Below are 27,966 nucleotides of genomic sequence, written 5' to 3' on the forward strand. Positions count from 1 at the left end.
AAAGAATAGTGTGGTCTACTGTATCAAAGGCAGCGCTTAGATCCAGTAGAACCAACACTGTCACCTGTTTAGAATCATAATTTAGTCTAAAATCATTTAAAATCTTTGTCAAGGCTGTCTCTGTACTGTGGTTTACTCTAAAACCAGACTGACATTCTTCAAGAATGTTCTGTGTGTTTAAAAAATAATTAAGCTGGGTAAAAACAAGTTTTTCTAAAATTTTGCTTAAAAATGGTAAGTTAGACACTGGTCTGTAATTGTTAAAATCATTAAAATCTAAATTGCTCTTCTTCAGCAGGGGCCTCACCACTGCAGCTTTAAAAGCAGTGGGAAAGACCCCTGTCTGAAGAGAGTAGTTCATCATGTTTAAAAGCTCGTCTCTAAAAGATTCATAAAATGACTTGAAGAACCGTGTTGGAATGGGGTCAACAAGACATGTGGTGGGTCTCACTGAGGAGAAAACTTCATCAAGCCTCTCAGCATTAACCAGGACAAAGCTGTCCAGTGTTTCCTCTGGTAAAGACAAACAATCAGATGTGTTAAAAACAGTGGTTTGGTTAGATAAAATGTCACATCTGATTTTGTTTATCTTTCCCATGAAGTGGTCTGCAAACTGCTCACAAAGGGAGTCAGTGGGAGGGAGTTTGGAGTTGTTAAGAACAGGGTTAGTGAGATGGTCGATAGTGGAGAAAATAATTTTGGGGTTGTTTTTATTGTTTGTGATTAGTTTGGAGAAATATGAGTTTCTATTGTTTCTGATGGCGTTATTATATGTTTTTAGATGTTGGGTGTACATTTGAAAGTTAATTGTGATTTTGTTTTTCCTCCATTTTCTTTCTGCCCTTCTGCAGTTTCGTTTAAGTTGTTTTATTGATTCAGTTTTCCATGGTGCTGCAGGTTTGGGGGGGCCTTGCTTAATTTAAGAGGAGCAACTGTATCTAAAGTGGATTGAAGTTTGCTGTTAAAATCATCAACAATAAAATCACAGGAGGCAGGTAAAACAATTGGAGGAGTGTTCTCTAAAATTTGAATAAAATTTGCAGCCACTTCAGGGGTAAGATGACGCTTCCTCACAGTTCTCACAGAGGTCTCCCGCTGAATAAAACCAGTGATATTAAAAAACACACAGAAATGATCTGACACAGCCAGGTCAACAACAGAGGACACACTCGCAGACAGGCCATGAGTGATGACCAAGTCCAGAGTGTGTCCTCTGTTGTGAGTTGGCTGTGTCACATGCTGGGTAAAATCCATGTAATTAAGAACATTTAAAAATTCCCTTGCAACAGGGTCTAAAATATCTACATGTAAATTAAAATCACCGGTTAAAATAATAAGAATTATGTAGAATTGATAAAAATTCCGAAAATTCATTGATAAAAATACTGCACTTTTTTGGTGGTCTGTAAATTGTTACTGCTAAAATTTGTGGGTTATTAAAAACAACTGCGTGGTATTCGAAACTCTTAAAATTATTAAATAAAATAGGTTTGGTGGCCAGAGTACTTGAACATACAGAAGCAGTGCCACCTCCCCTTTTACTACCCCTAATTGAAAAGGCATAGTTAAAATCAGAGGGGGAGGCCTCATTGAGAACAACCGGTCCATCTCCACCCAACCAAGTTTCCGTTAAAAAGAGACAGTCAAGTTTGTGGTCTAAAATTAAGTCATTGACAATAAGATAATAATTAAGATCTGGTCTTATTACAGGTCGACGCTCCAGGCAGCGGACACACAGCTGGACATACGGGGACATCTCTTTGTTAAATGTGCCCTGAGCCAAACACATACACAGCCCCGTCTCACTTAAAAAAAAAACATAGAAGTATAACAGGCATGCCCAAACTGTGGCCCTGTCATGATCCGCAGTGTCCACTCCGGGTTTTCCTCCCTGCGTGCTCCTTCCCTCCCTCACCTGCCAGATCTGGGCTGGGCTCCTGGCTCCTCCCGTGCGCACCTGCAGCCCATCAGTGCAATCAACATGCCTGCTGGGCATAAAAGGAGCTGGGAGAGGAGACTCAGGGTGGGATCATTGTCATGTTCACTTCACCCTGTTGTGTCACGTCTTTCCTGCCTGCATTCCTGTTGCCCTTGTGTTCTTGTCGTGCTCCGGTCCTGGATGTCTCCTGCCCGCTCTGCCCTACGCCCGTCTGGTCTGCCTGTCGTCCTGTCGTCCTGTCGTCCCTTCATGTGTCCTGTGTTCCTGCTCACCTGCTCACTTCCGGATCACCCACTGGTTGTACATTGTCCTATTTTCTACAATAAATCCTGTAAATATTCCCCGAGTCTGCATCCTTTGGTCCGCTACACTCACCCGTTACGACAGGCCCGGGGACCAATCTTTCTTGGCCCTCAAGCTTCCAGGTGAATTGGCCCATATGACCTTAAACAGTACTTTTTTACTGTACATTTCTGAAAATCTACTTTAACAAGCCCATATCACATATTTTATGTGTCCCACTGTGATAGTTTTTGTTTTGGCTCCATGCATTTTAGCTACTGTATAGTTCCATGTTAATGATATGACGAAAGGTATTGATCCAGTGACTAGGAGTCAAGTTGTTGGATGTTTGCCAGCGAAGGGCCAGCAGTTTTTTGCTCCTGTCAACCCTGCCAGTAGTATCTCTTTGTGAAAAAGGGACCAATGTAATCATTTTGAAAATCATCAATTAAAAAAATAAGTGGGGTAAAACAAGTCTTTGTTTAACATTTTAGTTAAATAAGAATGTACAGTTTTCCAAAATATATTGACGTCTTTATAGTCCCAAAACATGTGGATAAAAGTACCAATCGCATTCTATGAACCTTTATCACAATATGAAGAAGTGAGCTTCATCAGGTACCTCTTTTTAGGGGTTAAATAAGTTCTATGTACAAAGTTAAAGTGTAGTATCTGATGGTTTGGATTTTTTGATGAGTAAGTAATTGTGTTCCATATTCTTTTCCAGTTGTCATTTTCCATTGCTGCATCCAAATCCTTACTCCACACGTTTTCAATTTTCAATGGTTTATAATTTGCAATCAATAATAAATTGTATATTTGTGTAACAAAGCTTTTTTCTATTTAATATATGGTGTAATTTGTAAGTGGTAAGGGGTTCAGTCCATGGAACCCCATAGGCTTTCATGGAGGATCTCAACCGCAGGTACACAAAAAAAGAAGATGCTGGCAGGTTGAAGATGGCACGTAAATTTTTAAAAGGGAAAAGCCCAGAATCACCAAACATGTCTCCTAATACATGAATCCCTTTCTCTTCCCATTGTGAAAATGCAAATGGTTTGGCCCCAGATAGTAATGAATAGTTGTGGAAAAGTGGACTGTTCTTATGCCATTTTTGTATGCTTTTAGATTCTTTTTCCACGTATCTCCAGACTGATAGTAGATTAGTAATTATTGGGCCAAAACGAGTCTTTGCTTGTTTAAGTGGGATAGAAGAGTAAATGAGGTCCTTTAATCTATGAGGATGAACTAGATTTTCTTCTATGCATTTCCATGCAGAGTCACTCGTTGGGCAGAACCATGAACAGTGGACGTAAAAAAGAAAAGACCAGTAGTAATAATTGAAATTGGGCACTGAAAGGCCTCCTGAAGATTTGTGCCGCTGTAATGTAGCTAAGAAGACACGTGGCCGGTTTCCTTTCCATAGATATTTTGAAATCAGAGAGTGAAGCCTTTCAAAATACCTGGGCGGAGGAGAGAGGGGAAGCATTGCAAAATAAAAAAGTATACATGGTAATATGTTGCATAATTCTTAATTTGACATTAAAACTAATGAAAACATGTTCAAACACAGTTATATGAAAACAAAAACATTTATCTGAGTTTGATTTAAAAGCCCTGGACTAAAAATAAAAATATAAAATAAGCCTCAGTATAGTCCTCTGTACAGGGTAATTTAGTCAGAACCAGCATCCCTGTTACTCTTCTCCTCTGCTCCTCTTCTCTTCTCCTTTGCTCCTTTACTCCTCCTCTGCTCCTCTTCTCTTCTGCTCCTCTTCTCCTCTGCTCATCTTTTCCTCTACTCCTCTGCTACTTTCTTCCCTGTTCTTCCCTTCTTGCTCTGTCTAATCTATGTTCGGGGCTTCCTCACCCATTTCCTGTAGAGTCGAGGAGAAGGAAGCAAGGAAAGAGAAATGCCATTGTTTTTACCAGGGAACTCATGTTTGTTGTGAACATGACATCGTCATAGCTGTTCAGCACAAACTGCTACTTAACTAAAACTATGATAAATGTTTACCACAGTACTATCCCACCAAACCAAATAACTAAACAAACATGTAAACCTGTCAGATGAGATTTAAAATCAATGCTTTAAGGTTTTTTTGTTTTTTTTTTCAGGGAAGTTTTCTCTGGACCCGCGACACCCAGACTATGTGCCCTCTATCTTCAACTTCAATCAGAACCGCGAGTACACTCGCATCACTAAGAGTGTGCAGAGGTGAGACTAGGACTGAACCAGGACTGAACCAGGACTGAACCAGGACTGAACCAGGACTGAACCAGGACTGAACCAGGACTGAACCAGGACTGAACCAGGACTGAACCAGGACTGAACCAGGACTGAACCAGGACTGAACCAGGACTGACGTCTGTTGTTTCTGAAGGTTCAATCGTCTCGGGAAATGGCGTGAGGTCCCGGGGTATCCCTTTTATCCTCTACCCGAATCCACTGAATACCTGAAGGAAGCTGGACACCAGCAGGGAGATGGACACCTGTCGGGAGCTGGACACCGCAGTCATTCAAGTGAGATTAAAGTTATTGTTATAACAATGGGACTAAAGTGCTGAGTAACTGTTAGGAATAACTTCCTTTTTCAGACAAGACTCCTCTGAACTTGACCACACTACAAAGTGTGCCTTCTGAGGCAGCTGGACAGCTGCAGGGAGCTGGACAGCTGCAAGGTGGCTTACTCACCCAGGGCCGGGTGCTCTTCCCAGACAGAGTATTCCCTCCTGGGTCTGTCTTGGTGGATTCCAAAGGACGGATAATAAACGTCCAGGGGACTATTTTTACAGTCGGTACCAGTATTCTGCAGGGACCTGTACAGCGACAGGGTGCTGGAAATCTGCATGGAGCTGGACACCTGCAGGGCGCTGGACACCCGCAGGGAGCTGGACCCCCACAGGGAGCAAGACGCACCCCTGGGACTGGGATTCTATTGAACACTGGACATCATCAGAGCTTTGCACAAACACAAGACCCCACACTAATCCAGAGGACAGTCCCAGTGGGCAACAGGGGCCTGCAAGGGGCTGGACAGCTGCAGGGCCCCTGGGTTTTGATGGATTCCTACTGGAGAATTGTCAAGGTTCAGGGGAATGTCCTTCCCCCGGGCGTTAGAGTCCTGCAGGGGACTGGAGCTGGACACACTGTTGGCAATGAATTTCTATTGAACAATGGACAGCTGCAAGGTCCAGTACTGTTTAAGCGAGCTGTACAGCCGCAGGGAGCTGGACCTCACAGTTATTCAAGTAAGATTAAAACAATTTTATTATAAAAATATGACTAATTGCTTGTATTTCTTTTTGACATTTTTCAGAAGTGTAAAGATGACATAACACTGTGCGAGTTTGTCTGATTTTATAACAACATTCTAAATCATCTCCAAACTCACTATGTGATTAAAGCTCATACGAAGCTAACAATGGAAGTGTGTGCTGTATGGAGCCATGGTCGTACACGCTGGCCTCACACTGTACGGGGCCATGGTCGTACAGGCTGGCCTCACACTGTATGGAGGACATGAACCAGAGGAGGGGTGTGTGCAGGGCTGTGAAAACCTTGGTTTTCACAGCCCTGCCCTAGGCTCGTCATTTTGGTCTTAAAGTGTTCGTTTTAACCCGCTCAACATGATCCTGGTAGTTTTATTTTGATATTGTGTTCGTAAATTGAGCTATGAACATTAATAAGAGACAAATCAAGCACTTTCTTTCCCTGAGGTCGCTCCCACTGTCAATCAAACCTGTTCCTAAGTGCCTGCTCCGTGCTAAACCAGCGGGCAGGAAGGGGTGTTGCCCTCAACACCCTCTCTCCCTGTAACTTCTTGCCTCGATGAGCTTAATTTGACTGGAGCCAAATGCTATGGATAATGTCACACTCCCCTAGTCCACTTCTTAATATAGTCTATGGTTCAGACGTGACAGAGGCTTATTTGCCCAGCTCACCCTAACCCTAATCCTAACCAGAGTTGTGTTTACGCCTGAGTTTATAATGATGGAGCGACTAAAATGTCAGCTCAAAAATGTCACAGTGTAAGCCCAGCTTAAGTCTAAAGTGTTTTTTGTTTCAGAGAAGTCTCCTCAGGACCTGACCAAACTGCAAACTGTGCCCAACGGGAGGATTGTGAACGTTCAGAGGACGGTGCTTCCTTCAGCCATCAGTCTCCTGCAGGGAGGCGGAGCTGTACACCTGCAGGGAGGCGGAGCTGTACACCCGCAGGGAGACGGAGCTGTACACCCGCAGGGAGACGGAGCTGGAAACACCGTTTGCAATGTATTTCTATTAAACGACGGACAGTTGCAACAACCTGCATGCCTGCAGGGAGCTGTACAGCCACGAGGAGCTGTACACCCACAGGGAGTTGGACACCACAGTTATTCAAGTAAGACTAAAAAAATCTTTAAAATGTATATATATATATTTATATTTTTGCAAGTATCAGACTCTGCTGAGTCTGACTCTAGACTCCTATCTGTTTCAGAGAAGACTCCTCTGAACCTGACAAAACCAAACTGAACTGCCCAAACTGAACAAGTGCAAGGAGCTGGACAGCTGCAGGGCCCGGGACTCAACGAGGCTCTTGGTTAGTAAATAATACTGTGTTAGACCTTTACAACTTAAAAGAGAAACACATGGGCAAATACAATAAAACCTGAGTCAATCAAAATATCACCTGTGGTTGACCTCTACTGAATGTGTTTAAATCTCCTGTTTCTCGTTTCAGCGGATTGGAGGTGGAGTCAAACGTGGCCCAAATGATGACTCTTCTGATCTACAACCCCCCAAAGCCCGTCCCCCTGGAAGGTACTAACATAAGTCTAGTTTTAGACCCATTCAGGAGCAGTCACATCTGAGAGAGGCTGAAAACCTGAATTTTAAAGTAATCCAAGAATCTCATGCATTTCAGAACATGTTTGTATTAGTGTTAGCAGCTTTTTACACAGAATAAGACCTTGTGGAGACACCGGGAGGGCATCTGATACACAGATTTTTAAAATATATGTTTATTAGCTTATTTGAACAGGGACAATACACATTAATAAACATTTCTGTATATAACTGGGGACCATGTAACTGTGGTCCCCAGGAAAGGTAGAATGCAGCATTATACAAAAGATAGAATATATTTTATTTACAAGAAGGTTAGAAAAAGTTCTAAAGTTCACAAACAAGCAGATTACTGAACGAAACACCCACAAAAGCACAAAAGACATTGGGGCAACAGTTGCTCAGTGCTTCACGAAATCAATCATCCAACCTTTGGCTCGATAGATTTCTACTTTGACCAAGTTCTGCGATTGTGTCCTTAGGCAAAACACTTTACCCACCTTGCATACTATGAATGTTGTGTGTGCATTGGTGGTGGTGGGACGCCAGCTGTATAAATCCAATGCATCATTATTATTATTATTATTATTATTATCACTATTATTACTAGTAGTAGTAGTAGTAGTAGTAGTCGATCAATGAGATCATTGTAGTTTTTAGTCCTTATTAGGCCTGCAGTCAGTTAAAAAAATTGTTGGTGGACTGAAGAACCCCTGGCGATTGATTAGTCTACTAAAAAGGGGGTGTGGAAAAAGCTCTCAAAAATAATTACGTAGACAAAGACTACACCTGCACAGCCGTTTATGCAAAAACTACTATTTATGTATTTATATAAGACATATTAAACTTGAAGCATGACTTTAATCCAACTTTTTACATATAAATACCAAAAAATACCAAATGTTCAGCTAACTCACTCACGTCTCCTTTCTGCTGTTGTCCCATATAAATCCTCATCATCAAAATAAAATGGTCAGTCAACTAATACAGATTTTAGCCAACTAAGACACCATCGACCAATTAATCAAAGGATTACAGCGCTACCATTTACTGCATCTGTTGAAATTGTATTAGAGTTTATTGCCATTGTACAGTTCAAACTTCATCTGGGCTTACATGCACATCCAAAATCTGCTCATCTGTTTTATGAAGTGATCAGATTATGTAAGTGTCATGTAAACAGTTCCATCTAATGTGAGTAATGTGGTTTGTCTTGCTTGTTCACACCTGTGCAGATTTGGACAAGGAAAAGTATGTGGAAAAGGACAGCCTACTCTCTTTGCTACATCAAAGACAAAAACGAAAAAAAAAAAAAAAAATTAATTCACTGTACTTTGTCTTTTAAATACATTTACTCTAAAAATCCATTGATTCAGTCACTACTTTTACATGCACAGGAAAACTAGATTACTAGTCCAATTTGAAACAGATTTTTCTAAATGCAGTAAACCCGGGAACTGCGATAGAGGTTCGAAAATTAAGTTCTCAATGTGAATGAGATGTGGCTTATGTATTTTTGCCAAAAGTGTTTATATGTATGCTAGGTATATTTGTTGGCAGTTATAGCTGCTAATGCTAAATTACGAAATGCTCCTGAACATCTCGTAGTCCCCCAATGCCACCTATTTGGTTCTTTGGCCTTTGACCTGTTGTAGACTGAGACAAAAGTCTCACAGTCTCTTTTGGGGCAAAAACGTTTTGAATTTGGTTGTTTTGCACACTCAGTCACTATGTTTACATATGCAGATTTAACACCAGATGTTTTTGATGATCACATCTCTTTATTGGTTAGTGATGTTTGTTTTCTGTTCTCTGTGTCATGCAGTTGTTGAGGTAGACCGCACTTACGCTCAGGCTGCAATCTTTGCCCCCGATTACACAGACTCCAGCGAAGATGAGGCTGAGGCACCTCCAAAGGACACTGGCGGTACAGCACCCAAAGCCACTGCTCCGGTTCCCAAAGATTCCACAGAGCAAAACAGGAACACTGCAGAGGCCGAATCGAGCTCAAGCAATGATGGCAACAGCGAGAGGAAAGTGGTGCCACTGCAATGTCCCATCTGTAAAAACCTGTATCTGACCATCGACAGCTATCTGACCCACATGAAGAAACATGCAGAGGAACGCTACTGCTGCAAAGTCTGCGACAAACAGACCAAAGGCAAAGCTGAGCTGGCCGGACACATGAGGATTCATACTGGAGAGAAACCATTCAGCTGTTCATTCTGTGATAAACGCTTCCGTCTGAAGACAACTATGAACACTCATATGAAGCTCCACACCAGGCCCCAGTGCAGTGTCTGTGGCAGGAAGTTCAGGAGTTTGAGGCTCCTCAAGGTCCACTGGCTTCTGCACCAGAAACAGCCCAAAGGAGCGCAGGAGCCCTGAGGAGGGACGCCCTGAGGAAGGAAGCCCTGAGGAGGGAAGCCCTGAGGAGGGAAGCCCTGAGGAGGGAAGCCCTGAGGAGGGAAGCCCTGAGGAGGGAAGCCCTGAGGAGGGAAGCCCTGAGGAGGGAAGCCCTGAGGAAGGAAGCAAAACTAAGCAGCTACAGGGACAAGGTCAGTATCTCATAGGACTGTAAGATTAATTATATATATATATATATATATATATATATATATATATATATATATATATATTTTTTTTTTTTTTTTTTTTTTTTTTTTTTTTTTTTTTTACCGGTAATGTTATAGATAAATACCAAAAAATACCAAATCTTCAGCTCACTCACTTTTTTCTGCTGTTGTCCCATATAAATCATCTAAGTCAAATCATTAATTTGCTAATACACATTTTGGTCAACTGAAGTTCCATTGACCAATGCATTGACTTAATGACTGAAGGATTACAGCTCCATAATATAATAGTTTAACCTGAGCTGGAAACAGGTCAGAATTCTCGGGTGGAAGTTGCTGTTTAACTGTCAGATGCAGATGTGTGGACCCTGTTTATGGTTAATATCTCTGTAATCAGTCTATCCACATAAAATACATTTTTTCAGCATAAATAAACAAAAACAAAAGTGTAATAACATTTCACTCTAAGTTTTAACACATGAATATGGTTGTTGTAAGTTTAAAATGGTAAAATAAATAAAACTGAATTTTGGACACATCATAGTAATTTCCCTTGTGGATCAATAATTTCTCTTGTGGATCAATAAAGTTTGTCTAAGTATGTGTTTCTTTCAGAGGAGAGTTGTCGGCTGAAGCTCCGGTTTCCCTGCATCATTTGTGGAAAGGTGTTTCCCAAACAGCGCCATCTGGTGGAGCACATGACGCTGCAGACTGGAGAGCGGCCGCACCAGTGCTCCATGTGCTACAAATGCTACTGCACCAGGGCCGCACTTGCTGTTCACACCAAGAGGCACACCGCCGAGAAACCTTTTGGCTGTTCAGTCTGCACTAAGAGCTTCTAGAAGAGAGCCACCCTGAACGCCCACATGGAGGCGCTGCACACAGCGAAGACCTTTGAATGTGAGGAATTCGGGTGAAAGTCCAAGCTACAGTTCCACTCTAAAAAACACGCAAAGGACAGATCATGTTCATGACCGACGCCGGACTGCACCGGCACATGGGACGGGCCATGCACGTGGGGGGAGGGGCAGGGACAGAGGCTGAAGGAAGGGCTATGGCAGAGGATGGAGCCGGTGCAGAGAGTGGAGCTAGTGTCGAGGGTGGGGCTAGAGCAGAGGGTGGGGCACAGGGTGGAGCCAGTGCAGAGGGCAGGGCAGAGGACTTTGAGCCACAGAGGGCAACAGAGGCCATCCTAAAGGTGAATGTGGAGCGGCTGCCGTGATGCGTCTGTTTAGAAAATGAACTGTTTTCATATACGACTGAATAAACCTTTCTGTTCATCTTTTGGTACATTATTTATTTAATTATTATTTCTGATGAACTTCCTCTGAAGCAATTTAGAGATGGTTTCAGCGAAGGCCATCTGGACACTTGTTGCGATCAAGATGTTTCAGCTCCATCTAAAATTTTATATTTGATGGAAATGGCTTGAAACACTGGGGTTTATCCAGTCCAAAACAAGGCACTCAAATGCTAATCAGGTACATACTAATTTCACTAAAACAGTTAAGATCATTATATTCAAGGTTTTACTACAAAATGTTGCCCAGTTTGGCTTTTTTTAAGGTTTCAAATTGTACTTCCTGGTTGAAAATAATGAAATCGTTAGGTACAAACAACAAATCAAGAAGATGCTACTCTTCACTTGACAAAGATACTATGAATTTGGAAATAAACCAACCAGATTACTGCCATACCAACAAAAGAACAAGGTGATCGTACTGTTAAATGCATACGTTCTTCTGAGGGAAACCTCAAATATGACATTGAGTCAATAAAACATAACTTTCAAAATTTTTATACACAATTATACTCAACAGAAAATCCACCAGAAACTGAGAATATCTGACCAAGATAAAAAAAAAACAAAAAAAAAAAACAAGCAATTAGACTCTCCATTTATAGCAGATGATGTTCTGAAAACCATTTTGTTATTACCTTCTGAAAAGTCACCAGGCATATATGGATATACAGTTGAATTCTATAAAACTTTTTGGCCCCAACTAATTCCTCTTTTCTTGCCTATGCTCCATAACGTCTGTGAAAAAGATATACCCCCCTGATCAATGGACACAGCAATCATATCACTTATCCACAAAGAAGGTAAAGACCTTTCTGAATGCTCATCCTACCATCCAATCTCCTTACTACTAGTTGACTTTAAAATGATTTCAAACTCTATTGCAGGAAGATTACAAGAATAGTTTCTCAGCCTATTAACCCTGATGAATCAGGTTTCACTAAAGCTAGATATGCATCTGATAATAGGAGACTTTTGAACATTATCAATCACTCAACCCTATCAAAAACCCATCCATCCATTTTCTTCCACTTATCCGGGACCGGGTTGCGGGGCAGCAGTCTAAGCAGGGACTGACCAGACTTCCCTCACCCCGGACACGTCCTCCAGCTCCTCCGGTGGGACCATAATGTGTTCCCAGGCCAGCCGAGAGACATAGTCCCTCCAGCGTGTCCTGGGTCTTCCCCGGGGCCTCCTCCCAGTGGGACATGCCTGGAACACCTCCCTAGGGAGGCGTCCAGGAGGCATCCTGAGCAGATGCCCGAGCCACCTCAGCTGGCTCCTCGCCATGTGTAAGAGCAGTGGCTCTACTCCAAGCTCCTCCCATGTGACTGAGCTCTTCACCCTATGAATAAGGGTGCGCCCAGCAACCATACGGAGGAAACCCATTTCGGCGGCTTATATCCACAGTCTCGTCCTTTTGATTATTACCCAGAGCTCGTGACCATAGGTGGGGGTAGGAATGTAGATTGACCAGTAAATCAAGAGCTTTGCCTTTAGACTCAGCTCCTTCTTCACCACAACGGCCCGATACAGCGACCGCATCACTGCAGATGCTGCACTGATCCGCCTGTCAATCTCACATCCTTCCCTCACTCGTGAACAAGACCCCGAGATACTTGAACTCTTCCACTTGAGGCAGAGACTCACCACCCACCCAGAGAGGGCAAACCACCTTTTTCCAATGGAGAACCGTGGCCTCGGATTTGGAGGAGCTGATTCTCATCCCACACTCGGCTGCAAACCGCCCCAGTGCCTGCTGCAGGTCCTGGCTTGATGAAACCATCAGGACAACATCATCTGCAAACAACAGAGATGAGATCCGGTGGTTCCCAAACCGGACCCCCTCTGACCACTGGCTGCACCTAGAAATTATGTATTTTTGTCACCTGTTCTGTATGAACAGAACCGGTGACAAAGGGCAGCCCTGGCGGAGTCCCACATGCACCGGGAACAGGTCTGACTTACTGCCGGCAATGAGAACACAGCTCCTGCTCCGGTCATACAGGGACCGGACAGCCCTTAGCAAAGGGCCCCAGACCCCATACTCCCAGAGCACCCCCCAAAGGACACCACGAGGGACACGGTCCAATGCCTTCACCAGATCCACAAAACACATATGGACTGGTTGGGCAAACTCCCATGAACCCTTCAGCATCTGAAGGTGAGTATAGAGTTGGTCCAGTGTTCCACGACTGGGACGAATTCCATGTCCCCAGAGCTAGTCTCCAAGATCCGGTCGTCGAAGCCCCCACCTTCGACTGCCATCCAGATCTCTCTGCACCGGCCCCTTACGGATCCTCCCACAGGTGGTGGGTCCACATGAGGGCGGCCCCACGTCGCTCCTTCGGACTGAGCCCGGCCGGGCCCCATGGGAAAAGGCCTGGCCACCAGGCACTTGCTCTTGAATACTCACCCCAGGCCTGGCTCCAGGATTGGGCTCCAGGGTGGGGCCCTGGTGACGCCGGTCCGGCCAACGTAGCAAACCTCGTTGTTTTACTCATCAAAAAAGGGCTTCTGAACTGCTCTTAGTCTGACCCGTTACCCTGGACCTGTTTGCCATGGGTGACCCTACCACGGCCATGTTAAGGTGGCGGTTCAGGGAGGGGCCCTATCAAAAAAATAAGCATTAATTTTATCTTTAGATGCAGAAAAGGCGTTTGATAGGATTGAGAGGTGCTACCTTTCACAAGTGTTAAAAAATGTAACCTTGGGGAAAACTGCATTAATTGGATCAAATCATTATATAGTGAGCCCAAAGCTAGAATCTCTATTAATGGAACCTTCACAGACTGCTTTGGTCTAACTCGGGATTGCCTCCAACCTCCCTCTGTCTCACATTTTGTGTAGCTTGGCAATTGAACCCTTTGCGGAGTCCATAAAATACAACAATGAGATTCCCGGAATTACAGTCTGAATGATGGAAAATAAGATTTCATTATACGCAGACAACATTGTTCTATATGCTACAGAACCTCAAAAATCCATCCCGCTAATAACAGAAGCTATTGAGAAAAAACACATGGTTTACTTCTAAATACACATCTAACTAGGCAACTTAAAGAATTGTCCCCTTTTTCCTGGACACAAACGGACTTTAAATACTTAGGGGTAAATATAACATCTAATCTAAAGGAGCTCTTCGAGACATACACAGGCCCCTGCTTAGAAAAATTAGTGAAGAAGTGGAAAACTGGAAGCGGGATCTGGTGAAGAATGAAAAATAACCAGCTGAGTATCAAGATCATAAATGTAAAAACTAGACTGAGCCAAGCAGAACCATGGGTGGGGGGGTGGGGGGGGGGGGGGCTGAGTATCAGATCCTCGGTCCTTTTGTGCTCCACAGGTGCAGCTTGATTGGTGATGGGTTGCAGGTGTGCAGTAGGAGGTACCAGAATCTCCGCACAGCTCCAGGCTCAGATACAGGAGGGAGGGGGAAGGACACCACAAAAACACAGGGCAGACTGGGATCTTGACACGAGCAAACAAAAAGGGTGGAGGTGTGTGTGCATTTTTTAGAGATAATTTAGTTACTCACAGGTTGTCGTTTTGGCGTGTTTCCTTAAAAATAGAGCTAAAACAATCACCCTTTATCCTTTATACTCTACTTAGTCATATAGAAACCTCCCCAGCACTGTCTGAGTTTTATTGATGATTTTACTGAGATGCTTTCAGTTGTATGCACAGACTTTGATGGTTTAGTCATTTCAGGTGATTTTAATGTACATGTGGATAATGTGTTTGACAGAAACGCTAAAGAGCTCAATTCTGTAGTAGTGGGGGCAGTTTGCCACCCCCACTCACTTGCATAGTTAACATGTTGGAACATTCCCAAAAGCTTTGAAAAACTGCAGTTATCAAGCCTCTCGTACTGAGAGGACTGGGAAGGCATCTCTGCTACTGTACTAATCTGGTTCAAGCCCTATCTAGAAGACAGGGAGTACTCTTGGAAAATATGTCTCAGATAAAATGTCCCTGACCTGTGGGGTGCCCCAGGGGTTAATCCTGGGACCCCTTTTGCTCAATGTCTACATGCTGCTGTTAGGTCAGTTAATACACAGCAATAATGTGTCCTACCACAACTATGCAACCTGCTCACTGGCCTCTACAAACAAGCCTTTAGACAGTTGCAGTACATCCAGAACACTGCTGCTCAGGTCCTGACTAGAATCAGGAAGTACTTCACACATGTCTCTGGCTCCTGTGGCTCAGAGAATAGACTTTAAAGCAGCTCTGCTTGTGAACAAGTCTCTCCATGGACCAGCACCAAAGAACATCTCTGACATTAGTGCCACATGAACCATCTCACACTCTGAGGACTTCAGGGACCGGCCTCCTGCTGGTCCCAGAGTCAGGACTAAACATGGAGAATCAGTGTTTCAGTTTTATGCAGGTAAAACATGGAACAGTCTTCCTGAAGATGTGAGACAGGCCTCTACTTTGACAATGTTTAAATGTGGTGTAATGTGCAGCTATCCATATGAAAGGCTGACAGCATGCAGCGTTTTGTGATGATGGTAACATCAGCTCCCATTGGTCACCACAGTTTTCTAACAGGCAAGTCAGCAGACTTGTTTCTTTTATTAAGTCGTTTTAGATCAATATTGTGATTTAAAATGTGCAAATCATAACATAATGAGCCACAAGTGTCAGATTATAACTATAGAACACACACAAACACACAAGGTCTTCTTTAAATAAACCAAACTTTTCCGGTTTGGCTTATTTTACAGTTTTTATTTTACATCAAAGCAATTCAACAGATTTTTTTATGATTTCAGCAGATAAAGAAAACAAAACAAAACTGCCACTTTTTTTTTTTTTTTATCAAATCCTTGTCTCCTGCAGCAGTCCTCAGGCCAAAGTGAAATGTCTCAGTAACAAGGATGTAACCATAACTGAAATATTGTATCGTCAAAATTCTCACAATAATACAGTGGGCCATCATGATATATCGAATCATGAGTCTCTTTGCTTAAATTCATTGCTTTAGTGCAGTATCAGCTAAAAAGGGAACTTCATAGACCATGACCTATGAAGTTTTCAGGGTACTTTTGAATCTGAATTCTTTGGATTATGACAGAACCAAGTGTTATCAAGGCATTTTAAAAGGAAAAAACTTCTATATATCTAAAGACAGTCATTCTGATAACACCACAGACAGGTATTCTTGGGACTTCAATCATATTAAATACAATATAAACCACTTTGTATCATAACCAGAACAATAATACTAAAAAATAGATTGACACAGACAGTCCAACACATTATGACTGATGTACATATGCACTGGAAATGATGATTGTTGAAAAAAACAACAAAAACAAAACAAAACGCAGCTAGATTAACTAATAACAAAGCAGACTATTTTTAATTATCCTGAAAGAATAAAAAAAAATGAAATAATAAATAAAACATTTAAAAATGTACTAAAAGTAATCTCTTTGTGTGATTTCTTAGTGACAATGATGGCAAAATGATTATGCTTTCTTTAGTATTTTCTTTAACATAATTTAAAGTGGTGAAGTGTGTGGGTCCAGGCGGAGCATATAGCTGTTATTTCTTTTAAATGAATACAAAAAATAAGAAAAAAATAAGAAAAAGTTGCATATTCACAATTTTGTTGGCCTCAACAAAGTATGGCAATAAATATCATACCATGAGATTTGGATATTGTTACATCCCTCATCAGTAAAACATCACAAACTTCACACAAGGGGCAGCAAATTATACTTTTGATGAAGCTGCAGCACTGAAATAAAACATGAACTTTCAACCTTTGAACTCAACAAAAACCTAAAGCATGACCTTTGAACTCAACAAAACCTAAAGCATGCACAATAATCCTGTCATTGTTTGATTTGTCCCTTTGTAACTGAATCTGTTTAATTCTTTTAAAGGTGTTTATCCTGTGTTCTGTGGCTGTTGTCACACATGTGTCTCTGCTTAAATATATGTATGTCAAAGTTTGACTCTTTCACACAGTTTATTCTTAGAAACAGAAAAAAAGACGACGGTATTTGAGCAGAATCCTGAAAGTTCTCTGTTGCACTGAAGTCAGACTTTACTCAGCTCTGCTGAGTAAAGTCTGACTTCAGCGCAACCTTCATTAACTTCATTAACTTCAGTGTAACCTTTATTAACAGTTTAAATACAGAATTTCCACAGACTCTGCACAAGTATTTATAAGTAAAACACTTTATATTCAAGAATCATTTTGAGCCAACTAATCTCAAACATCAGGTTTGTCCAAAGTGTGGTTATTATAGCAACTAAAACCTCAACGTATCTGGGTAACCTCAGTTTGAAAAATGGGACAAACTGGGTAATACCAAATCCAGCGAGGTACTCCTGACCCGGACCAGACTCAGATCTGGTCCACTGCTCCTGACAGGTTTACCCTGGAGACAATGAAGGATGAGTCAAATGCAGAGGACACATTTTCAAGCCTCATTTTAGGCACTTGTTCGTTAACACTGATTGGTTTGTGCAGGAATTACAGCTACACTTTCAGTAAGACATGAAACACGAAATACAACTGTTGCAAGTTTGATTCCCAGTGTCTTTCTCTCCTCTTCCTGTATTTAAACTTTAAAAGCATAAAACCACCAAAAACCCTTCTCATCGTTACCAGCAAAGAGCAAAAGTCAAAGTGTTCTCTATGACAGTGAAAAAGCCAAAGAGATTCTACAGCCATGAACATGATTATCACATGATTTAAGGATCATATATTACGCAAAATGCTGTTACTTCATCACAAACAGACCCAGAGTGTTTCATTCACATGTTTGAGTAACACTTTATTATTTGTAATCTCTAAAGCTTAAAATGCTCTGTTCCACCTTGTCATGTCATGAAGCGGTACTTTTCAAGTTAAGCTACCTTTTACCTTTTGTTCAGTTTACACAAGGCGGAATCTTCAGTTTGAGAGAAGAGCTCAACCTAAATATGCAGGGTTTGTGTGTTAAACATGTGTGTGAATGAAATAAAATACAACTCCAGGTCTGTTTGTGACGAAGAAACAACAATATAGATCAGAAAATGTTGTAGGCCCTTTAAGTTATAAAAGAGAACGTAAAGTGTCCAAAAGCATTAGAAAAAGCTCTAAGTGCTGTAGTTAAACATGTGGAGGGAGGGGGCGCTGTATTCCTGATGTGGATATAGGAACATGGGCTGTCCAGACCCCGGCAGCTGTCCAGAGGAGCCCTGCAGCTGTCCAGAGCTCTGTCCAGAGCCCTGCCCAGAGCCCTGTCCAGAGCCCTGCCCAGAGCCCTGCCCAGAGCCCTGCCCAGAGCCCTGCCCAGAGCCCTGCCCAGAGCCCTGTCCTGAAACCTGTCCAGAGCCCTGTCCAGAGCCCTGTCCTGAAACCTGTCCAGAAACCTGTCCAGAAACCCGTCCAGAGACCTGTCCAGAGACCTGTCCAGGGACCTGTCCAGAGACCTGTCCAGAGACCTGCAGACCTTGCAGACCTTGCAGACCTTGCAGCTGTTCCTGGCTGAGCTGCCGCAAGTGGATGTTGATGTGTTTCTGAACGTGGTTCTTCTGCCTGAAGCTCTTCTGACAAACTGGACAGCTGAAAGGTCTCTCCCCCGTGTGTCTTGTCATGTGACCTGCAAAAGGGGGAGTTCACAGGGTCAAAGTTAGTTTAGTCTTGGTTTTAAGTCATGGTATTAAGTCATGGTTTTAAGTTGCAGTTTAGCACCTTTTACACATTACTGAGACAGAATACAGCAACCATTGGATTGCAAGATATTCAGCAGCTCTACTGTACTGAGTCTTCTACATGTGTCTGTACTGTGTGCAATACTAAAACTAGTATCAAAACTAGATACTCATTTGAGCAGGTATTGATACTAAAAAAGTCCCATACACAGGACAGAAATGACGCTTTCCTAAGACGCATAGACTAGTACACGCCCATGGACCACTATGAACCTACTGGACACTGAGAGATTACACAGATATAAGGCTACATGGGAATAGAACACAAAGTACTACCATTTAAGAATCACTTTCAATTGTCTAAAGAAAGAGTATTTTTTATTATCATCGTGATATCAGAATCAGTATTGAATATTGGGTCAATTCCTTAGTATCGAAACAGTTTTAAATTTTAGTATAATAATAATAATACTAATTTGTGTGTAGCATGTGTCTGTATTTTGTGTGTATGTGTGTGCTTGTGTCTGTATTGTTTGTGCATGTGTCTGTATTGTGTGAGTGTGTGTGTGTGTGTGTGTGTGTGTGTGTGTGTGTGTGCATGTGTCTGTATTGTGTGAGTGTGTGTGCATGTGTCTGTATGGTGTGTGTGTGTGTGTGTGTGTGTGTGTGTGTGCATGTGTCTGTATGGGGTGTGTGTGTGTGTGCATGTGTCTGTATTATGTGTGTGTGCATGTGTCTGTATTGTGTGTGCCTATGTACATGTGTCTGTATTGTGTGCATGTGTCTGTATTATGTGTGTGTACATGTGTCTGTATTGTGTGCGTGTGCATGTGTCTGTATTATGTGTGTGTACATGTGTCTGTATTGTGTGTGTGTGCATGTGTCTGTATTGTATGTGTGTGCATGTGTCTGTATTGTGTGCGTTTGTATGTATTTGTATTGAGTGAGTGTGTGTGTGTGTATGTGTCTGTATTGTGTGCGTTTCTATGTGTCTGTATTGTGTGTGCGTGTGTCTGCATTGGGTGCATTTGTATGTATTTGTATTGAGTGGGTGTGTGTGTGTGTGTGTATGTGTCTGTATTGTGTGCGTTTCTATGTGTCTGTATTGTGTGTGCGTGTGTCTGCATTGGGTGCATTTGTATGTATTTGTATTGAGTGGGTGTGTGTGTGTGTGTGTATGTGTCTGTATTGTGTGCGTTTGCAAGGGAATTCTTCAAAAGCACTTTGGGTTTAAACAGCTGCAGAAGAAGAGAAACACTAGATCAGAAACTCTCATGACTCCCGGTTGTAGTCCCTGCTGTAGACACAGTTGTAGTCTCGGTTGTTGTCCCGGTTGTTGTTCCGGTTGTCATCCAGGTTTAGCTGTAGTTCAGTCCTGGTTTTAGAGTGTCTGTATCGTGTGTGAGTGTCTGTATTACAGGGGTTTCCGAACTGTAGCTCAGGAGCTGCCAGCTTCTCAGTTGCTGGTTTCTGAATTCAAATTTGATTAATTTAAAGCCTATTTCCATTGTAAATGTGTCTTTTTGATGCTTAACTCTAATAAAGGTTTATGATTTATAGACGTCTAACTGTTCCTCATCTAATGCTGTGCCTCTTATATTTACTCTGTTTCTCAGTAGCTCTCTGAGATTTTCGTTTTGTAAAAGTAGCTCACCAAAGGATAAAGATTGGACACCGCTGCTGTATCATGTACATGTGTGTGTAGCATGTGTAGCATGTGTTACCGAGCAGCGTGGCCTTCTGGGTAAACCTCTTGGCACACTCAGGGCACTGGAATGGCTTCTCTCCGGTGTGGACGCGCAGGTGCATCTCCAGGTGTGAGCGAGATGTGAAAGCTTTTCCACACTCTCCACAGCTGTGCTTAGCTCTGCTCCTCACAGCACACAGACCAGGGTGAACCACCACCATGTGCTTCATCACACTGTCCTGAAACACAAGGGACAGTGAGGCTCTGAACCATAGACTGTATAAACAAGTGGACTAAGACACTGTGAAGTCACCCACAGCATTCAGCTCCAGATGAAGTTCATGGAGGGAGGTAGTTATAGAGGCCACTCTGGAGCCCAGTTCCATATTTGGGAATCCAACCTTGTTTGTCATAGCAATCAAACAGCCAATCAGGAGCAAGGCTGATTAAAGGTAGACACTAGTGGTCAGCTTTTTGTCAAACCCAACCGTCCCACCTGAAGAAATGTCTTCAAATATTGGGACTCACTGGACCAATCCTAACCCGCCCACATTAAAACGGATGCGTTGTGCACCACCGAAGAAGGGCTTCATATCTACAAGGGTACGCCTTGAACGTGCAGTTTTGTTTGTGTTAAAATCATGCTTCAAATGCACTCATTTGAAATGGCTTACATGCTCACAGGAGATAGATAGCTTTTAGGTGAGTTTTGAACTTAAACAGCCTGGATCATGTAGGAGCAAGGACCATGTCTCTGTCCAGAGGAGCTCTGTCTTTGCACCATAGGCCTGTATGATCTGTGACCTGTCTCGTTTACATTGGAGCATCAATGCATAGCTATAAAATTGTACTGATAACGTGTCTGCTCCGTGCAAACAAAACACCATGCGCTTTTTTTCTCTTTTCACTGTTTTCTTTTGGTGTTAATTGCATATGCTCTAAAGTTGTCCTTTTTGTGCAGGTAAACACATGAGGTGGGCAAATACAAAAGTTATGTGCCCTCGTTTGTTCATCAGAGCTACTTATGATGGGACCCAACCCACCTGCACCTGCTTTACTTCACCTCATTGAGTTATCCGACCCTGATTGGTCTGTTATTAATGTTCATATCGTTAGGGACAAAATACTTAAAAAACAGGATCAGCTAGGACCAGTCAATCAGTCGATGGAGCCAAATCACACCCATGCTCACTTCCTCTTTGGAACACAGCAGCTAGTGGGCTAGATATGTGAGATATGGGACTGAAATGAACTAGGACTAAACCAAGACTGAACCAGGACTAAACCAGAATTGAAATTGGACTAAACCAGGACTGAACAGGACTAAACCAGGGCTAAACCAGTGCTAAACCAGTGCTAAACCAGTGTTAAATCAGGGCTAAACTAGGGCTAAACCAGTGCTAAACCAGTGTTAAACCAGTGTTAAACCAGGGCTAAACCAGTGTTAAACCAGGGCTAAACCAGGGCTAAACCAGTGCTAAACCAGTGTTAAACCAGGGCTAAACCAGGGCTAAACCAGTGCTAAACCAGTGTTAAACCAGTGTTAAACCAGGGCTAAACCAGTGTTAAACCAGGGCTAAACCAGGGCTAAACCAGTGCTAAACCAGTGTTAAACCAGTGTTAAACCAGGGCTAAACCAGGGCTAAACCAGTGCTAAACCAGTGTTAAACCAGTGTTAAACCAGGGCTAAACCAGTGTTAAACCAGGGCTAAACCAGGGCTAAACCAGTGCTAAACCAGTGTTAAACCAGTGTTAAACCAGGGCTAAACCAGGGCTAAACCAGTGCTAAACCAGTGTTAAACCAGTGTTAAACCAGTGTTAAACCAGGGCTAAACCAGGGATAAACCAGGTCTAAACAATCCCCTGGCAGTGTGTTACCTTGGAGATGAAGCGGTCGTGGCAGACCGAACAGCTGAATGGTTTCTCCCCTGTGTGCCGGCGCAGGTGAATGACCAGGTACATTTTTTTGGTGAAGCGTTTTCCGCACACTGAACAGCCAAAAGGTTTCTCTCCAGTGTGCACTCGAAGGTGGATTTCCAAGTGGGACTTCCAGCTGTAGCTCTTCCCGCAGATGGGACATGCATGGGGTTTCTTTCTCCGCCCCTCCTCCCTCGTGGTTAGGTCAATAGCCTCCACTGCTCTCTCTGGAGGATTTGATTCCTCTGTGTTCTCGTTTTTTAAGGGCAGAGACGGAACCCGGATTTGCACGATGTCGTCTCCGAGTTCCTCTGGCTCCTGTTTGATAACGAGGTCGATCGGGTTTGGAACATCCGGAGGGAATTTTTCAGGAACACTGTCGGTTTGAATAGCTGCAGGAGAACAGAAGAGAAAGACAAAGTCAGAAATCCACAGATAAGTCCTGGTTTAGTTCTGGTTTAGTCCTGGTTCAGCCTTGGTTCAGACCTGGTTCAGAGCAAGTTCAGTCTTGGTTCAGACTTGGTTTAAACATGATTTAGACCTGTTTCAGACCTGGTTCAGTCCTAGATTGTCCTTGGTTCAGTCCCTGGTTTACTCCCTGGTTTAGATCTGATTTAGTCCCTGGTTCAGACCCTGGTTTAGTCCCTGGCTTTAGACCTGGTTTAGTCCTTGGTTCAGTCCCTGGTTTAGTCTCTGGTTTAGTCATGGATCACTCTTGGATCACTCATGGTTTTGGTCCTTGTTAAGACCTGACATAATCTTGGATTACACTTTGAATCGTCTTGGTTCAGATCTTTAAATTGGGTGGAGTCCTGTTTAGACCTTTTTTAATGTTGGTCTTTAAAGTGCATATGACATGTTTCGAATTCTGACTTGGTTTAGTGAGATAGTACCTGTGGTTAATATTTATCATAGTTTTACATAAATTCAGTGGCAGTTTGTGATGATTTTGCTAAATAAAACAGTTGAAAATTACAGGACCCAAGTTCTGTAAAACAGAATCCTTCTTACTGTCTATGTCATCAACACGGAAAACTCCATCCAAAATGCAGAGATAACTTGAGCACTAGGAAGTTTTAAACTTAATTTACCTTGCCACTTATTTTTATAAGTTTAATCATAACTATCGTGTAAATTAGACAAGTTTTGGTTCTTGCTTATATTATGTTTGCAAAGACACTGTTATGGAATTACCTCTACGTATGTCACATCTGCTGCCTGTGTCCAACCAGGAAGTAATATTATAAAAGAACACTTTGTTTAAACTCACCCCTTGCCGTCTTTACTTTAGACCTTGTTTAGTTTGCAATACAATTAGTACTGAGCAAGCCCAGGCAGTAAAGCTAGTGTCCCACATAAATCCGCCTGTGATACTAGACAGGTTCACTGCTTGTATGTTATTGCACTGCTATTTCAAGCAGACTTCTCAAAGAAATCTTCCCTCTAACTATAGATCATATCATTAATATAATAAGTACCTCATTAGAAAATGGTTATTTCCCCTAGTGCTTCAAATATATGAAAAAAAAAAACCCAAAATTGAACCTGATAGTCTATTAGCCACCATCAATCACAACTCTCTACTGCAGAGATTAAAATGTGACACAGGTGTCAGAGGGGCAGCCCTCAGCTAGATACCAATTTGTTAATGTAAACCAGAGCCCCTTAACGTGCTCTGAGGTAACCTAGGGTAACCTAATTCATGCCCTAAATGCTCTGTAAAAAACTGTCAACTATTTCAAAATGCAGCAGCCAGGCTCTCAACAGGAACTACTTTCCTTGTCAAGAGCATTCACTATTCACATCACCTGGAGTTTGTTCATTGTTATTCACATGTTGTTCCCTGCCCCACTCCCCTCTGGGGAGTGTAACTGTTTCAAATGCCTGGCCACTGACCTCCCGGTGATGACTGGGCCCTAGATGCCACTCCTTTTCCCTGATCCTATTCTGTGGACCTGGATCCTCCCTCTCCCTCACTGGGCCCTATCCTAGATGAGCCCCCCTCTGTCCCTTAGTCTTGAGTGGGCTCTGGCCCTAATATTTGAACTTTATCTGCAAATGGATGCGCTTTAGTCCTAAACACATCCGTAGACTGCCCATGCATTAGAGTAGATCTCTGGAGTTTTTCCATGTGGAGAAGGAGGGTCTAAGTACATGGAATCTTCTGGCACAGTTACCCATTGTCCCTTGTTTTCTATGAATGTTGGTTAATCTGTCGGTTATTGACCAATGCCTGTTTCACTGTGTGATTTTCTAACTTTCCGTTGGTTTAACTGTTAAGCCCTAAGAAGCAACTGCTGCTGTGATTTTGGGCTTAAAATAAATTGAACTGGTTTAGCCCTAGTTTAACCCTGGTTCAATCCTTGTTCAGCATTGGTTCAATCAATCAAATCAAGGGTTTTGGCCCTTGTTTACATTATGGTTGCTAGGTAATAGTTACATAATTACCTTTACATATGTCACATCTGCTACTTGTGTCCAACCAGGAGGCAACTTTATAAACCTCACCAAAATGGTAGAAAAATAAAGTGCATTTTGTTTAATACCAGCTCTGTGGACCATTGTGTGTAAAACCATTTCAGACAGGTTTAGACTTGGTCTCAGTCCTGGTTTAGTGAGTCCCTGTTTTGCCCAGAGCCCTGTTCCAGTCCAGACCGGTTTTAATCCTGGTTTAATCATGGTTTAGCCTTGGTTTTAGTCCCGTTTGCTCCTCTGGTTTTAGTCACGGATTAGCTGAACTAGGCCGGCCCCTCCCCCGGTCTCTGGAGCTGGTTCAAACAGGTCTATATTTGGACAAGACGTTTTTAGGTTTTATTTTGTTTGGTGAACCACGAAACCAGAGACTAAATATTCCCTTGACCGCGGCTGCACTTTTTAAACTGAGCACAATGTTCTAAACAGGGACAAAGTTTATTTTGCAGAAAAGTATAAACAAGGTCTTAACCAGGCACTAAACAATTCTAGGTCTAAACCAGACTAAAGCAGGACTAAACCAGGGCTGAACCAGGACAAAACCAGTTCTAAACCAGTGTTAAACCAGAATTAAACCAGGAGTAAATCAGGACTAAACCAAGACTAAATCAAGACTAAACGGAGATGGTATAGCCCTAGTATAGCCCTGGTAAAGCCCTGGTATAGCCCTGGTATAGCCCTGGTATAGCTCTGGTACAGCCCTGGTATAGCCCTGGTATAGCCCTGGTATAGCTCTGGTATAGCCCTGGTATAGCTCTGGTATAGCCCTGGTATAGCTCTGGTACAGCCCTGGTATAGCCCTGGTACAGCTCTGGTATAGCTCTGGTATAGCTCTGGTATAGCTCTGGTATAGCTCTGGTATAGCCCTGATATAGCCCTGGTATAGCCCTGATATAGCCCTGGTATAGCTCTGGTATAGCCCTGATATAGCCCTGGTATAGCCCTGGTATAGCTCTGGTATAGCCCTGGTATAGCTCTGGTATAGCTCTGGTATAGCTCTGGTATAGCTCTGGTATAGCTCTGATATAGCTCTGATATAGCCCTGGTATAGCTCTGGTATAGCCCTGATATAGCCCTGGTATAGCCCTGGTATAACTGGTATAGCCCTGATATAGCCCTGGTATAGCTCTGGTATAGCTCTGGTATAGCTCTGGTATAGCTCTGATATAGCCCTGATATAGCCCTGGTATAGCCCTGATATAGCCCTGGTATAGCTCTGGTATAGCCCTGGTATAGCCCTGATATAGCCCTGGTATAGCTCTGGTATAGCCCTGGTATAGCCCTGGTATAGCCCTGGTATAGCTCTGGTATAGCCCTGATATAGCCCTGGTATAGCTCTGGTATAGCCCTGGTATAGCTCTGGTATAGCTCTGGTATAGCTCTGATATAGCCCTGATATAGCCCTGGTATAGCCCTGGTATAGCCCTGATATAGCCCTGGTATAGCTCTGGTATAGCCCTGGTATAGCCCTGATATAGCCCTGATATAGCCCTGGTATAGCCCTGATATAGCCCTGGTATAGCCCTGGTATAGCCCTGGTATAGCCCTGGTATAGCCCTGGTATAGCTCTGGTATACCTCTGGTATACCTCTGGTATAGCCCTGGCATAAACTGGATTCAACCAGTAAAAGAATGCTGGATCATAGTTACTCCAGAATTTTCTAAATCAGGTCTCCTTACTCAAACTAAATTTAGGTCTGAAGCAGCACCTAAAATAGAAACAAGTCTAAACCAGGACTGAACTAGGACTAAATCAGGCCTAAAAAAACAGTTTTAAACCAAGACTAAACCAGGTCTAAACTAGGGACTAAACCATGACTCAACGAGGTCTAAACCAGGTCTAAACCAGGACTGAGTAGTGAGTCTTTGGTACTGACGCAGCAGACACTATTATTCTCGGGGTTGAATTTGGGGTTAGCACTGGGGCCAAATTAATGTGTAAATTGATTAAACGTGAAACACAACAACACAAAGTAGGTCTAAACTAGGATTAAAACCGGTCTAAACCGACACTTAATACTGGACTGGACCAGGTCAGTGTGTCTGGTCTGAACCAGGACTAAAATTAGGTCAAAAACTCAACACACCACTAGGTCTAAATACAGGACTGAACCAGTGAACAAGTAAGATTATAACCGGATTAAACCAGGCCAAACCACTTCTAAATCCATAGCCAAAGATTACATGATCACCAAACCAGGACTAAACCAGGCTGAACCAAGACTAAACCAGGACTGAACCAGGACTAAACCAGGACCGAACCAAAACTGAACCAGGACTAAACCAGGACTGAACCAGGACTAAACCAGGACCGAACCAAAACTGAACCAGGACTAAAACAGGACTGAACCAAGGCTGAACCAAGACTGAACCAAGACTGAAACAGGGCTAAACCAGGACCAATCCCAGGACAAACTACTTTTAAATCCATGTAAAAAGACTGTCTAAATCAGGACTAAACCAGAACCACACCAGAACTACACCGGACAAATCCGAGTTGAACTTCACTTTCCACTAAAAATAAGACCAAAGATGTTATTTTTAGGGTTTGGGTGAAGTGTCCTGCTTATGTTCAAAGCAGAAGCCGCTCCGAACCTGGCGCTGTCTGTTGCGATTCTGGCGCAGACTCGGCTCGCTGCCCGTGTCGCGTCTCGTGTCGCTTCTCGTGTCGCTTCTCTGTGGCTCTGCGCAGTTCCTCCTCGTACTCAGCTAAAATTCTCTCAAAAAGCGCAAAAATTTCCTCCGCAGCCGCGTCCAGCCGCAGCCGCACCATCTCCCGCAGCTGCGCCCGCATTTGGCACATTTTGGACGACTGTTGGGCAGTATAAAAATGACACTTCAGGCTTTAATCCCTCCACACGCAGACGGAGAGGCGGCGAGCGTGGACTGCCCAGGGTAAAGAGCCTAAAGTCGGTGTAAATGAGTCCGAGCCTCGCAGCGCTTCAGAAAAGTGAGCTCCGGAGCGCTCCTCATGGATCTGTGCTCTCGTAGAGGCAGAGACAGAGACGGACTGTGCCGTGCTGTGGGGAAAACTGAAGTAAAGTTTGTGGAAATAAACTCGACTGTTTCCGATTGTAAGTCCACTGCACTTCCGCTTCAGATTTGGCCGAAACGGCAGCGCCCCTTGATGTCCACAGCACAAAGGCACAATCTGAGATCCTCAAGAGACTTTATACAGAGACACTTTATACAGAGACACTTTATACAGAGACACTTTATACAGAGACACTTTATACAGAGAGACTTAATACAGAGACACTTTATACAGAGAGACTTAATACAGAGAGACTTTATACTCAGAGA

The 27,966-nt window shown here is 43.0% G+C and overlaps 2 protein-coding genes across 3 annotated transcripts in view; one reads left to right on the forward strand and one right to left on the reverse strand.

The window, feature by feature from the left end:
• Positions 1–27,966, forward strand: part of LOC117378631 (proteasome subunit beta type-7-like) — a 273,780-nt gene that overhangs the window by 22,776 nt on the left and 223,038 nt on the right. The gene's annotated exons all lie outside the window — the stretch shown is intronic.
• LOC117379147 (zinc finger protein 501-like) lies at positions 15,731–27,675 on the reverse strand. 2 transcript variants are annotated; one of them, XM_055225125.1, is made up of 5 exons: positions 27,259–27,675; positions 22,153–22,583; positions 20,312–20,513; positions 18,258–18,535; positions 17,696–18,116 (listed from the first exon to the last, which is right to left on the reverse strand). In XM_055225125.1, the coding sequence occupies exons 1-5, from the start codon at positions 27,464–27,466 to the stop codon at positions 18,030–18,032; spliced, it is 1,206 nt and encodes a 401-aa protein (XP_055081100.1). In that variant the 5' UTR covers positions 27,467–27,675; the 3' UTR covers positions 17,696–18,029. The 2 variants fall into 2 exon arrangements, with proteins under 2 accessions (XP_055081099.1, XP_055081100.1); XM_055225124.1 differs by having other exon boundaries at positions 15,731–18,535.

Source organism: Periophthalmus magnuspinnatus, chromosome 11, assembly GCF_009829125.3.
Source record: "Periophthalmus magnuspinnatus isolate fPerMag1 chromosome 11, fPerMag1.2.pri, whole genome shotgun sequence".
Taxonomy (NCBI): domain Eukaryota; kingdom Metazoa; phylum Chordata; class Actinopteri; order Gobiiformes; family Gobiidae; genus Periophthalmus; species Periophthalmus magnuspinnatus.